General features: G+C 47.1%; 1 protein-coding gene across 2 annotated transcripts; it reads right to left on the bottom strand.

Annotated features, from left to right (window-relative positions):
- Positions 1 to 1,361: 1,361 nt before the first annotated feature.
- Positions 1,362 to 8,428, bottom strand: TENT5A (terminal nucleotidyltransferase 5A). Of its 2 annotated transcripts, none has more exons than XM_015859010.2 (3): positions 8,312 to 8,428; positions 7,158 to 7,642; positions 1,362 to 6,321 (listed from the first exon to the last, which is right to left on the bottom strand). In XM_015859010.2, exons 1-3 carry the CDS (start codon positions 8,316 to 8,318, stop codon positions 5,542 to 5,544), a joined length of 1,272 nt encoding a protein of 423 aa, XP_015714496.1. In that variant the 5' UTR covers positions 8,319 to 8,428; the 3' UTR covers positions 1,362 to 5,541. The 2 variants fall into 2 exon arrangements, with proteins under 2 accessions (XP_015714496.1, XP_015714498.1); XM_015859012.2 differs by lacking the exon at positions 8,312 to 8,428 and adding an exon at positions 7,813 to 7,858.
- Between the last annotated feature and the right edge of the window lie 5,095 nt (positions 8,429 to 13,523).

Genomic DNA, 13,523 nt, shown 5'->3' with positions numbered 1-13,523 from the left:
CCTCCTCTGTTTGGGAAAGGGGGGAGTCTCCACATTCCCAATACTCAACTGGCATTCATCTCCCCACCCTACCCACACCTCCCCCCATCCCCAAGGAAAAAAAAAGAAAAAGCCACGGAGAAACTCCAAGGGCAGGAGAATTCATTCAGGCTTGGGTTTTGAGAGGCAAATGTCAAAAGACATTTGAATTTAGATGGTTTCCAGTCCTCCAGTTACCACTTATGTCTTCAGGCATTGCAGGCACCTCTGCCAGACTGCCTAAAATACTTCAGAACTGAGCAATTTAGCAGGAGGAAGCACTGGGCCACGTCCTCCTGCCATTCCTTGCAGCACCATGGAAGGACAAGGCGGTAGGGATGCAGAGCGCGTCCTCCTCTGGCTGCATTGCTCAGCCTCAGCTGGCTGGGCTCTCAAAGGAGGCACTGTGCAAGTGCCCAGCGCTGGGTGAGGGGGCTGCTCCTGCGCCTGGATAAACGAGCAGCCTAGCAGCTTGTTTATTTGTTTGTTTTTCTAGGGGAATACAGGTTCACTCATCATTACAATAAGCACATTGAAGCAAGCACTTAGCAGGCGCTAACTCTTCCAAGCCCGGAGTAGTGAATGAATGAGGCCAGTAAAAGCTGCATAGTGCAGTCTTAGTTGATGTTTTTCAAATTTGGGCCAGACTGAGGCACCCTGGTTTAAAAAGTGTTGCCGTGAGCATTGTAAATTAATATTTTATATTCCCTTGAAGTGCCTTTGGAGGAAATTAGCCTTCATTACAGAAGCATCTCCCCTGTAAACACAGCAAATACCTCTACTGACAAGGACAGCACTGTAGGGCAGGCAAGGAGAGCAAACATTGAGTCTGGGGAAGAATTGGACTGATTCAGCAGCTGCATCCAGTGGGTAGGCAAATCCCTGCTCCCAAGCTGCAGCACTCATGCTTCTGCTACAAAAGGACCCATATTTCTATCCAGGGAGCAGCACCCGTAGCCCTACAGGGCTACTGAAACATCAAGACCCTTGTGCGGCTACCAGCAGAGTGCTTCACTGTCCTGAACTACCAGACATCACAAGGAAATTTTGGTCACACTGCCTAAACCATAAAGACAGCAAGAGTATTCAAGGCTTCAGAGCTCTGACACAGCCTGACAAACACTACACTGGTTTTGGCGCTGATGGGGAGGTTTCTCCACAGCTCAGTAAGCCCAACTGAGTTGAGGTAAGCTTCTAAATATGGATTGCGCTCCCATCAGAAAGCAGCCCAGTGCTTCTCTTCCCAGCAAAGCGCTGCTCTCATACTTTTTTGATGAAAGCAAGTTGGTATTCACCAGGAACAAGCCAGAGCTATTTCAGACACGGAAGACAGAAGACACAAATCAATAGAAAAAAATAACTTCTTTTTATTTACAAAAAAAAATCCAAATATTGGATGCTGTAAACAAAATTCACAATCTGTTCCCTCTAGAGTCTGTTTTCCATCAGCTCTTTTTCTTTCTCTGACAACGCCTATAGTCAAAATGTTCCAAAAGAGCAATCCAAGGAGCAGTTTGCTGCAACAGGATGCCTTGCAGAAGGCAACAGTTGTAAGGAAATCTGAGGGAAAGCAAATCTGCACAGACTCCTACAGACTGCAGGAGCCTGCAGTGCTTCGGCCAAGCTGTCTTGAAATTTGCAGGCTTTTTTTAATTTATTTTTTTACTATTTATTTTGTTAGCAAACCATTATTACAACAGCAAAACAGTACACTGATTTCCTTTCTCGCAAGGGAAACTCTCTGCATAAAGAAAACCATACAAAAGAATATATTCAAATAGGAGCTGAATATGCAGTTACAGTTTTTCCTTTTCTGTGCAGTTTTATCTAACACACTTCATTTTCTCAATTAAAAAAACAAAAACAAAACAAAAAAAAAAAACAACCCAAAAACAGAAACCATAAAACAAAACCTTTCTTTGAACTGGTTGGAGCTTCTGACACAATGCAACACAATGCAAACCAAACATTAAGTAAGAGGTGTTTCGAAGATCTGTGTGAAGGCCTTTGTGCAAGACAAAACAAAAATATTTAAAGTAAGTGCAATAAAGCTAGAAAAAAATATAATCTTTTTGGTCTTCTAACTGCCCTTCTATTTTTGGAAGGAGTGTTCTTGCTCTGTGGGGACAGCTACATCTATGAAAAAGTCCAATTTCAAAGCTCTCAGTTGTTTCACGATAGCTCCACTGAACCAAGTTTAGCTCCCTCTTGGTTAGCAATAAATTCAGCTGCAGCACAAACAGTTTTACTGTAATCAGGTCAACGTTTTTAATCAGTTCAGCTCTTTAAAAGGGGCACTGTCTCTTGCAGCAAGTTGTAGCCCTGAAGCTGATTGGATGAGAAAAATGAAATCTACAAAGCAAGAACGCGGTTGTTAACTTTAAAAGTATCAGTGTAATGAAGGGCAGGAGGGGGGGAAACAGTTTCAAGAAGTCAGACTTTATGAAGAGGAAGGTGTGCAAACCGCAGGAATAAACCAGCTTTGAAAAGGGGTTCTTATTTAACTCTTGGCCTGAGCTCACGCCTTCTTCCCACCTCTAACACCGGGCACCTTTTAAACTCCCATCAAAGATACAACAAAGCTCCACCAGTTCCACCACTTGCTCATTAACATATGCAAAACAGATCCAGAATACCTATATAATACATATAAAAACATATTATATATGTATCAAAATGCAAACGCTGAAAGGTGCAGTTTAGCTCAGAGCCCTGCCACATGCACTATAAGGTAACTAGCTGCTGTCAATCATAAAAACACAAAATTTGAGCGGAGAGGAAGTAAATCAAAACTTTCTTCTAAGCAATGGAAAAAGGGTGCTTCAATGGAAAAAAAAATAAAATACATTGTGTCATGTACTATCAGCATTCTGTGGCTGTGGCACTGCTATAGATTCTCAGCCCCCTCAGAAGAGTGGATGACTCATTCATTTGCTGCAAATAGTTGCGGGGAGAGAAGACATACCACATTACCAGCTGATCCTATTTCCCCAGCCCTCCCCGTGCTTCCGCTAGGAACCTTCCTCGAGCTGCCGGCAACGCAACGCTTTGGCCAGCACCTTCCAGCTCCGCCAGCAGACACGGGCCCCGGCCTTTAAAACGGGCCCTGCTCTGGCCTCAGAAAGGAGGAAGGCCTCAAGGGGGGAGGAAGGGTTGGTGGGGACAAGGTCTCTGAGCAAACACAGCAAAGGGCAACGAAACAGATTGTACATTTCCTGAAGAATTCACAGGGAAGGTGCTTCTGTAAACAAATCAGGTTCCTGCTAGATTGCCTTCAGAGTTAAAAGTACAAAGCGCGACAAAAATAGATGTACCTTAGTAGCTCTGTAGGGAAAACACAACCGGGACACAAGTCCTGTCCTCTCTAGCCCCTGCCTCCACAAACATGAGACCATGCAAAGATGCACAGTTTTCTCTCAAAACCCTGAACTCCCTTTTCTTTCCCTCCCCTGCCCTCCACCCCTCAGTAAAAAATAACTGCAAAATATCAGAGTCAAGTGTCATTTAGTTATCAGGGTTCCAAAGCCCAACAAAAATCTAAACACCCTTAGGGATGGCACTGAAGTGAAAACAACAGCAGAGGTTTCATTTTCCCCCTGCTGGTCTTTTGGAAGAGGAAATGAAAGTGAATAGGTATTGTTCCAATGTAAAGTGATTCCATTTAAATAAAGTACAGTACTGAACTTGTAAATGCAGTGTGACAACCAGATCAAAGATGTTTAATATTTGCATAAAAATATATATATATTTTATATATATATATATAAAATATAATTTTAAGCAATCGTGCAACTCTTAAAAAGGGTTCATTTCACATTTACTAAATTCTAGTGGTCCTGGAATGCATCACGCATCCTATTAAAATACTCCTTTAAATATTAACAATTAGTGTTCAAATCTCCAACTAATACAATATCCTTTAGCTGTCAGGGGGTTTAAATAAACCTATCTTTGATCCACGTTCCACTGAATTACACATAATGGAGGTATGCAGTCACAACATTAGTGGGTTAAATGTCAAAATGGCATTACAGTACAAAACAGTTTAAAAAAAAAAAAAGTTAAAAAAAAAGATCAGCTAGTCATATGTTTCCCCATTTGTGGAATTATTATGGCTCACAAGCAATCCACTGAATTACTGTAATCCTTGTTCTTGCAACCAAAGACATTATCTGAATCCCACCATAATCCTGACTGGTTCATTTACTCCAGATTTCCCAGGTGTGGGTTAAAAATTCACTGCAAAGTGCCCACTGTCCTATGACATCCTGTTGCAAACTGGAAAACACATAGTACTTTATTTAAACATTCCTTAATTGCTACATTTTCCTAGACCACATTAATATATATTGTGTGTGTGTATATATATAGATAGATATACACATATAACATGTACATATATACACACACAAACATATATACACACATACACACACGTACCTAGGATAATAGCACACTGACAGAACATTTACTCTATACAAGTATTTGCCAAGAAAAAAAATAGGGCATTTCCTCCACCACTTATTCACAAGCTTATGGTTGGTTTTGCTTTTAATCCTTGTGTCCCTGATAAAACAAAATGCATGGTTAAACCACAAAACTAGATTTTTTTCTCACTTCAAATCTTATGAAGGCATCAGGCACTTTTGATTACTATTGGTGTGTACAAATATAGCAACATCTTTTTTGTTTGTTTTATATATATATATATATTTATATATATATTCTACTGTGTCTTCTTTGCTCAGATAACTTATTTGTGAAATCTTTGGTCCTTGAGCATACTTAGTTTGCCACAGCTGTTCTCCCTGCATTCTCACATGTTAAAAATGGGAGGCACACACACACAGCTGGAAATAATGGACTTTGTCATCATACGTGTTTCCGTTTTTCTAACTGTACCAATCTACTACTGTTCATTTGGAGCAAGCTGTTTCTGATAAAGCATTCTCTATTCAAGCAAGCTATACATTCTACACTGTCAATCCATAGACGGCACTTGCTGCAAGCCCCAAATGCAGTAATTCCAATATACATTTTAATTCAGCTTATCTCTGCTTTATGCCTCTACTTTTAATTCCTGAATATATATATAGAATTGTATTTTAAGATTTTATTTTTTTTTGTTGGTTTTTTGTCTCTTTCATATTCTCCCTTTTGCAGATCCCATTCTAGAGTAAGAAAAAAACAAAAGAAATAAGGCTTTCCCACCTTCTCTATGCCAAAGCTATGGGAGCAGATACTGCCAACCCATATTGTCATCAAGCATTCCTCCCTCACTTATCTCAGGGGAAGCTGGTTGCTTTTAATGACAGGCCTCTTGTGCTCTGGGTAGGATCCAATTATTTTGGGGTTCTTTCTAGATCATGCTCCCATTGTTTATTAGAAGAACCACAAGCTTTCACCAAGCTTGGAAACCAGAGCAGATCATCATTGCACAAAGCACCCCATTTCAAAGGGGCGCGTTGCCCCTTTCTACGCATTAGAAAAGGTTCTCCCCACCGGGACTACTAATTTAGATCCTTAATTACAGGGCAGCCAGGTAGAGTACGTGTGCTGCTGGCACGGGAACACCGTCTGCACCTGGGCAATATAGTAATTGCTGAAGTTGGCATCTGCTACGTATGGGGCTGGCTGGTAGTAGCAGGTGACATTTGTGACATTGGGGATGATGTTCTGCTCGGCTAGGACCCGGATGGCCAGCATGGTGATCAGATTCAGCGTCTGTCTCCTCTCATGTCCCATCAGGCACACTGTGCTTTCGTTCACCACACCGTGAAGGGTCATGAGATAGTCATACTTGCGGTCCTCTAATCCCACAAAGTGGTTCTGCAAGTAGGACTCCAGCTTTCTCTGCTGTTCTCCAATGTCTGAGAAGTCAATGAAAAACCTCGAGCACATGTATCTCTGCAGGGACTTAATCTCGGATTCAGAGGCAGCCCTAAAGCCCCTTACCAAAAGGTTGCAGTACTTCAGCAAACCACCTCCTCTGATCTCTTCGGGGTTTCTAGTAGCAATGATCTTGTTGCAGAGGTGATCAAAAGCTTCTTGGAAATCCCCATAGACGCTCTCACCGATGATGGTCGGGTGAAATGTCTCAGTCATCGGATTCTCTGAGCATTCATAAAAAAGCAGCAGGGAGTCCAGCTTGATTTGGAAGGAATCAACACTGAATTCAAACTGCCGCCTCAGAGAGTCCACAAACTTCAGCTCCACATTCTTGCCACTGTTGTTGGACAAGGAGATGAGACTCCACCGGTCGGAATCATTGCATACTTTGACCATTTTCTGCACGTAAGCTTCCTACAATTGGAAAGAGAATATGAGCAAACCCCTTTGCAGCAGCCACTTCCCATCTCCACCCAGCCCTAGCAGTGCATGAAAGGAGCTTGCAGGTAGGGACCGGAGGGGACACGACATAGTAGCACTGTTACTGCACACGGATGACACGGGGATGTCCTGTTGGGGCTGTCGTGCAAGAGAAGTCCTTGGCACCTCCGCTTCTTTCAAGCACTTCTAAATACATCTGCATGCAAACCCGAGGGTGCGCATGCCAAATAGCCCTGCACCCACACTCAAAAGGTCACTGCTATTATATCTTTTTTTTAAAAAAAAAAAAAAACAGTTTCCCACTTCCCTTCCCCGATATAATAATAATAATAAAACAACAACAGAACATTTAGCAAATGTTCCCTCTCTTCAACCCCGTTCTTTCAGTGCAGCTTCCGCACTGCCCCTCTGAAAAATCTCAAAGGCATTTGGCACGCAGCCTTAATGAACTGGAATGGGCTGTCAGAGGAGACGGAGCACCGCCGGGGCACTGAGACATACAGCGAAGTGAGCAAGAGCCAGCGGCAACCTCCTGCTAGCCTCGGGTTTGGCACAACGGGCACCGCACCACCGGGGCATCCGGGCACGCCGGACGGGTCAACGCTCCCGGCAAACTAAATGGTTCTGAGGAAGGAAAGCCGAGGAGCACCGGCCAGGGCACCCTCCTGTAAGCTCAGCTTTCAAAGGTGGGGGGCAGTGTCACCCGTGGGTGTCGGGTGGGCACGGACACGGTGCCCCGCACGCCCCGCTCGCAGCAGGCGCTACACCTGCGGGCTCCGCACGTTCAATGAGCAGCTCTTCGGGCTTACCTTGAGGGTGAGCGGCGTGATCTTCTCCTTATTCACCCCCTCGGGCAAGAAATCCAAGAGGCAGTCCAAGACCACGTCTTTCACAGTCTGAAATTCGGCTTCCCCTTTGAGGTCGGCGCAGAAGATGAGATCCAAGTCTTTGTAGCCCAGCCCGCTGTCCTGGTGCAGGACGTGGCTGGCGGCGGAGCCGTTGAGCCGCACGTCCCGCAGCCCGATGCCCTTCTCCTCCAGCCGGCTCCGCACCACCTTGACGATCTGCCGGGGCTGCATGGCCAGCGTGGGGAAGTTGCCGCGGCCGTGGATGGGGATGGTCTCGCTGAGGATGCGATCCAGCCGCTGCACTTGCTCCCAGCTCAGCACGTTGCAGTGCGCGCTCTCGCAGCCTCCCGCGTAACCCCCGCCGGCCTTCTCATCGTCCGCCATGGTGCGCGGCCTCCGCGGGCTGCCCGGCCCCGCTGCGGCTCCTCGCTGCCGTTCCTCCGCGCCTGGCAAGAGAGGAAAAGCGAGCGGTCAGCGCCGGCAGCCCCCCGACCCCGGGGTGCCGGGGGCACAAACCCGCGGCTCAGGTTAAAAAGGGGAAAAATATAAATATAGCTATATATACAAAAATAAAATGAACGAGGGAGAGGCGGTGCGGGCAGGGGGAGAGCCCGACCTGCGGAGCCGCCGCTGCCCTCGCCCCCCGCCGGGGCTGAGGCCGCCCCGCGCCGTCGGTGAGGCCGCCCCGCGCCGCCCCGCTCGCAGCCGCCGTCTCCGGAGCTTTCGTAGTTCTGCCCGGGAAAGGTCCCCAGTAGTTTTTATACGGGGTTTCTCCTCTCTTCCGGGGCTCCGAGTCACGGCGGCCGCGTCCCGCCCCCTCCATCTGCATGGCCGGCCTCGCCGGTGCCCCCGGCACGCCCACCCCGTGCGCACCCACGGACGGCCCCGCGGCTCGGCGCGGCTCGAGTCCTGCGCGGTTTGGCACCGCGCGGCGTAGAGCTGCGCTGTCGCCCTCCCAGCCGGCTCTGGCTGCTGGCCGAGGGGGCAGGCAACAAGTGTACCCCCTCCGCGGGCCGGCGGGGCAAGGTGCGCGCCCACGGCTGCCAGGCATTCCCTTCTTATTATTAGATTCCCAATTTTCAACCCCCTTCACCGCCCCCGCGGCGTTCCCTTACGCTCCATGCGCAGCCGGCTCCGTAGTACAGCGCCGGAATGCGGCTCGGAGATGCGCGCTGCCCGCCGCGATTTTCAGAGCCTTTGGAAGGGGGAGATCCCTCGGAGCGCTTTAACGGGGGGGCGAAGCTGCCTGTAATGTGCGGTGATAGCGGAGGAGGGAAAAATATTTAAAACATATCTATAATTTTAATATATACATATTTTTAATGCTCAAATTTTCAATTTTAATAGTACGTGAATTTCCTGGTTTTCACCTGCTCCGGGTGAAACACGCTATCCGATCCCCTGCAGGGCCGCGACGCGCACCAAGGCCTCCTGCGCCCCCCGCGCAGCGCAGGCGCAGGTTGCGCGGAGAGAAAGCGGTTGCGGGGGGGGGAGAGGGGGGAGAGGGTGAAGGGGGGGTGTGAGGGCGTTGCGTCACCGCTCGGGGCTTCGTGACGCGCGATGCATGGGGCCAATGGGGGCACCCGGCCCTATGACGCGCTGCCGCCCCGAGCGGGCGCTCCGCCAACCTTGGGGGGGGGGGGGGGCAAGGGGGAGGAATGAAGACAGCGACCCCCCTCCGCTTTCTGTTCCCCCCGCGCCGGGGGTGGGGTTGACGTGCGGCTGCTGTGTCCGCCTGGCACCGTGCGTGCCCCGAAGCGGGCGAGCAGGCACGGTGTCTCCCACCCTACAAAGCCCCGAGGGCGCGCCCGGTGCCGCTGACCCCCGGTACCCCCCGGTACCACCACGGCTCGCAGCCGTGTGACAACGGCGCCCCCTGCCGAACTGCGAGCGCTGCAGGGAGCACACAGCCGTGCAGAAGCGTTTGGCTTCCCGGCAGCTCCACGGCAGGATTTGGGGTGTTCTGGGAGTAAGGACTCGAAAAGTGCGAGCTGCAGCCCGCGATCTCCAGGCTGCAAGTTTGCGGAGCCATTGCTGTACTGGAAAGCCCTGGACCTGCTGGAAAGTGAGAGGCGCAGAGAATGGAGCGGAGTTGTGTGCCAAGGCAGTTATTAAAAGGAGAAAAAAAAAGAAACAACACAAAAGCAGGAAGCTTTTAAAATCGAGATGTGTGTGTACACATGAACTCAGGCTGAAAACGGGAGTGCTCTATCTTATATCCGCTGGTGGGGCCTGCCAGCCATTAAAACAAACATGCTAAGAGGGGCAGTGGCAGCCTGCTGAAGGCTTCTGGCCTCCCAGTGCCCCAAGGCCCTGGAGCCACGGCCTCCCTGGGTCCAAGGGCCCAAAGGCAGCCTCGTATTGTAGGAACCATGGGGGCCACAGCACCACCAGCCTGGGCAGGGCCCTGTACTTCACCCAGGAGAACCACCAAGCACAGTGGCACCTGTGTTCATCTGCCAGAGTGAGTGCTGGCCCTTGGCCATAAGCCGGCTGGCAGGTCACGGGGCCAGAGAGCTGTCCCAGGAGGGATCCGAGCTGCCCCCTTATTCCAATTTAAACCGGGCTGTCCCTGAGAGTTGGAGCAAGGACTGGTTAGTGAGAAGCAGCATTTAATTTGACTTCCCAGCATGTGGCAGTGAAACTTTAGTAGCATTAATTATAGCAACACCACAAAGTGTATTGGTGTGTTTATACTGGCCGGTAAGTTTTAATGCTATTTTATATGCATCTTATTTCTTCTTCAAAGTTGTTACTGCTTGCAAACTTCAGAAGGAAGATAGGCAGAAGCTGATTCTGGAGAACAACGCTGTGGTGAAGGAACTGTAGGAGCAACACTTTTCAGTTCAGAAAGATACATTGTGACTGATGCTGGTGATGCTCCAGCTAATAAACGCATTAATTCAGCTCATGAATGTGCACTGTGCCTTTAATAACAAATGAGTATTTGTTGAAGGAAAAGGTTTTGTTACTTTTAATGACCAATGTGAGAAGAAATTCTTTGACAGCATTTGGGTGGGATTACTCATGCAGGCAGTTTGCATTGCCCAAGTGGTTAATAGGAAGGTAAGATGTGCGGCATGAACTCTGCCTTCCTGTAAGTCTGCACCAAATTGCTCAGTTGATCCCTTCACCCCAGCAGTGTTCTCCTTCTTGCTCCAGAACAAAGGAAGATTAATAGTGCTGCATTTCTGTGTGTGTTTGTGTGCGCTTGGCTGAAAGTCTTTGCTGTGAGCACTGCTGTGCAAAACCAAACAGACTTTCCAGATAGATTCTGCTGAATGGAGGAGTTATCTGTGTTTTCTTGATTGAAGTCCATGCAGGTTGCCCATAACGTCATTCTGGTTCTGTTTTGCCCACTACATGCTACCTAGAATAGGAACATGCATTCTTTGGATGGGGAAAAAAGAAAGAAAGAAAGAAAGAAAGAAAGAAAGAAAGAAAGAAAGAAAGAAAGAAAGAAAGAAAGAAAGAAAGAAAGAAAGAAAAGAAAGAAAGAAAGAAGAAAGAAAGAAAGAGGGAGGGGGGAGGAGGGAGGGAGGGAGGAGGGGGGAGAGAGAGAGGAGGAAGGAAGAAGGAAGAGGAAAGGAAGGTGAAGGAAGGAAAGGAAGGGAAGGAAGGAGGAAGGAAGGAAGGAAGGTAAAGGAAGGGGGAAGGAGGAAGGAGGAAGGAAGGAAAGGAAGGAAGGAAGGAAGGAAGGAAGGAGGAAGAAGGAAGAGAAGGAAGGAAGGAAGGAAGGAAGGATTAGGAAAGAAGGAAGGAAGGGGGGAGGAGGAAGGACGGGAGGGAGGCGAGGGGGAGGGAGGGGAGGGAGGGAGGTGAGGGAAAAACTGTTGTCTCTCCATCTGTTTCTGTCAGAGCTTCAACTCAGAAGCAGTGGCAGCAGGGCAGGAGATGGAGGAAGCTGCCTGGGGGCTTTGGTTTGGGACATCCAAGTTTTGCCTGTGTCCTCATTCTGCATGTTCTCTCACTTGTTTAAATGAAAGGAACAGGGTTTGCAGTCCATGACTGCTCTACCAACACAACCAAGGCACAAATGGATGGACAGACAGTCAGGGGATTCACCCTTGAACAGCAGTGCCACTTCAGGCACAAAACTAGTGTTAATTCAGCCAGAGGCGTTTGCTTTCATTAAGAACATGACAAACATCAGTCTCATCATCCTGTATTAAAAGTGACAGCCTTCTGCCCAGGGATGATTTGGAAGAAATAAAGACATCCAGAGAGAGTCAGAGAAGTCTAAAAACCTCCTTAAGAAGTTTAGAAGGAAGATGCAACAAAATGTTATCCCTGCCATGTCACAAAAACTTTTGCAATATCATTTCATGTAGAGCCCAGGGACACTTAAAACATTAAAAATTGCTTTCTGCTTCCTAAAGGTACAAAGATGGAGCTGGGCAGCTGTCACCTGCAAATTTAATTGTGCTGGCACCCAATTTCCTTGCTGGAAACGAGACTGTTCCTAGCTGTCTTCCATTCAGTCAACACACAGATTTCTCAGTTCACCTCTAGATACACATTTCTGGAGAGTTTAGGCCACCATGTCCTTCTCTCCACTTTCCTAAGGGAGGCAGCCTCCATCCTTCTGCCCCCATAGCACAGGTGGACAGCCAGCAACATGCAGAGCTGGGTGGGAGGACATCAGCCTCTAAGACATCAGCCTCTAAGATGAGGAGTTCAGATCACTTCCAACATAGCTGGGAAAAGACTTTCCTTAGCAAAGTGACTAATCATACTTTTGACAATAGAACAAGACATCATACTTTCAAAGTAAGGTCTAATACCCAGGTGTCTATAATAGACATACCTGCAAGCCTTTCTGAACCTTTATTCATTCATCTTTTTCCCCAGAACTAATCTAGGTAAAGCTTGAGCTTGGTTTGGTTTTGCTTCATTGTATTCTTAGAAGAGCATTCAAGCCTGATTATAAAACTCTTTTCAAAGACTGTGTAAAAGAACCTTCTATTACCTTATATTTTATTGCCAACGTTTATTTCTATATGTGATACCAGTAAAAATTATTACACCTTATAATGGAATGGCCTGTTGTAAGAATTAGTACTGGAGTTAGCATTGACTATTGTATACTCAACACTTAAAGCCCTTTGAATGAAGTGAAAATCAGAGATCTCTAGGAAATAATCTTTTCTAAGATAAATAGAAGAAATATTTGTGCTTTGAAAGTACTGCAGTCCTATTAGTTTTGTTTTCCTTCTGCCAGTTTTTACTGGAAAGATGTTTTACTCATCCTGGGAAAAATGTCAGTGTTTGGACCAAATGCTGTGTTGTTTTGAAAAGGTGTAGTTTAGAGCAGGCCAAATTAGCAGATTTTTCTGCTGAGCCTGCCAGAAGCTTTTTGCAACTCTGCTGAGAAAGTGCGTGTTAAATGGAATAGCAATGTTCAACACGTGCATTGTTGCAGCAGCTGCAGGCCAAGTTGGAGATTGGGGCACCAAGCCGCTCATCGAACAGAAGTCTCCCACTTCACCTAAATTGCTCATAGCCTAAACAGAGCAATATCTTTTATCGTAGTACCACCAGCATTTGCACCCGGAGGAAGAATCGTTTGGGTCACCTGTTGCTTGGAAATACTGGCCCTGGGGATCTGAATGCAATTAAAATGAGTTATCCAGCTACACCTGTTCAGCTGGGAGCCAAGGATAAGCCTTTCTTCTCTTCAAGTGGCCACGTTTTTCATCTCTTGATGAGCCTTGAAAGCTTCAGTCCTCTGCCCACATGGGAAAAGCAAAACCCCATGTTTCATGACTCACGCATTCATGCAATCCCAGTTGCATATGACTGATAGGATTGTATGCTGATCTTACTTTTCCACGTTTTGTTTATCCTACAATGGTTTAAGCTCTTGTGGGAATACTCCAGTGGATTTCACCATTCTGTATTTTCTTCAAGAGATATGGAGAAACATGTCATTTTCATTTTATTCAAACTGTTCTGCATTTGGAGCAGTGAGATGCAGCAGGAAAACACAAAGCATGAAGTAACAAAGATGGGGTTAGCATTTTTTTTTTTTCAGAAGAAATTGGTTTTGCAGACTCAAAGCTATAATTTAGTTTTACCTGCTGTCTTACCAGATAGCTTCACTGTCACACGTGTCACACACTCCTGATGGAGTTTGGGCACATTTCAGTCTTGATAAAGGTTTATAAGTGCAGGAAACTCCTGAAGAAAGTGTCTTTCATTATCTACTTATCTTCACTTTTACAAATGTGTATGGTGTTTCTAGTTGGGGGGGCCTGCTTATTAAATAGAATGGGCTTGCTCACACTAATTTGCTTGGTGCCATTGAAATTACATTTATTTCTAAGG

This window comes from Coturnix japonica, chromosome 3 (assembly GCF_001577835.2).
Source record: "Coturnix japonica isolate 7356 chromosome 3, Coturnix japonica 2.1, whole genome shotgun sequence".
In the NCBI taxonomy this organism is placed as follows: Eukaryota; Metazoa; Chordata; class Aves; order Galliformes; family Phasianidae; genus Coturnix; species Coturnix japonica.
Note: the sequence above shows the minus strand (reverse complement) of the source record. Positions and strands in the feature narration are given on the sequence as shown.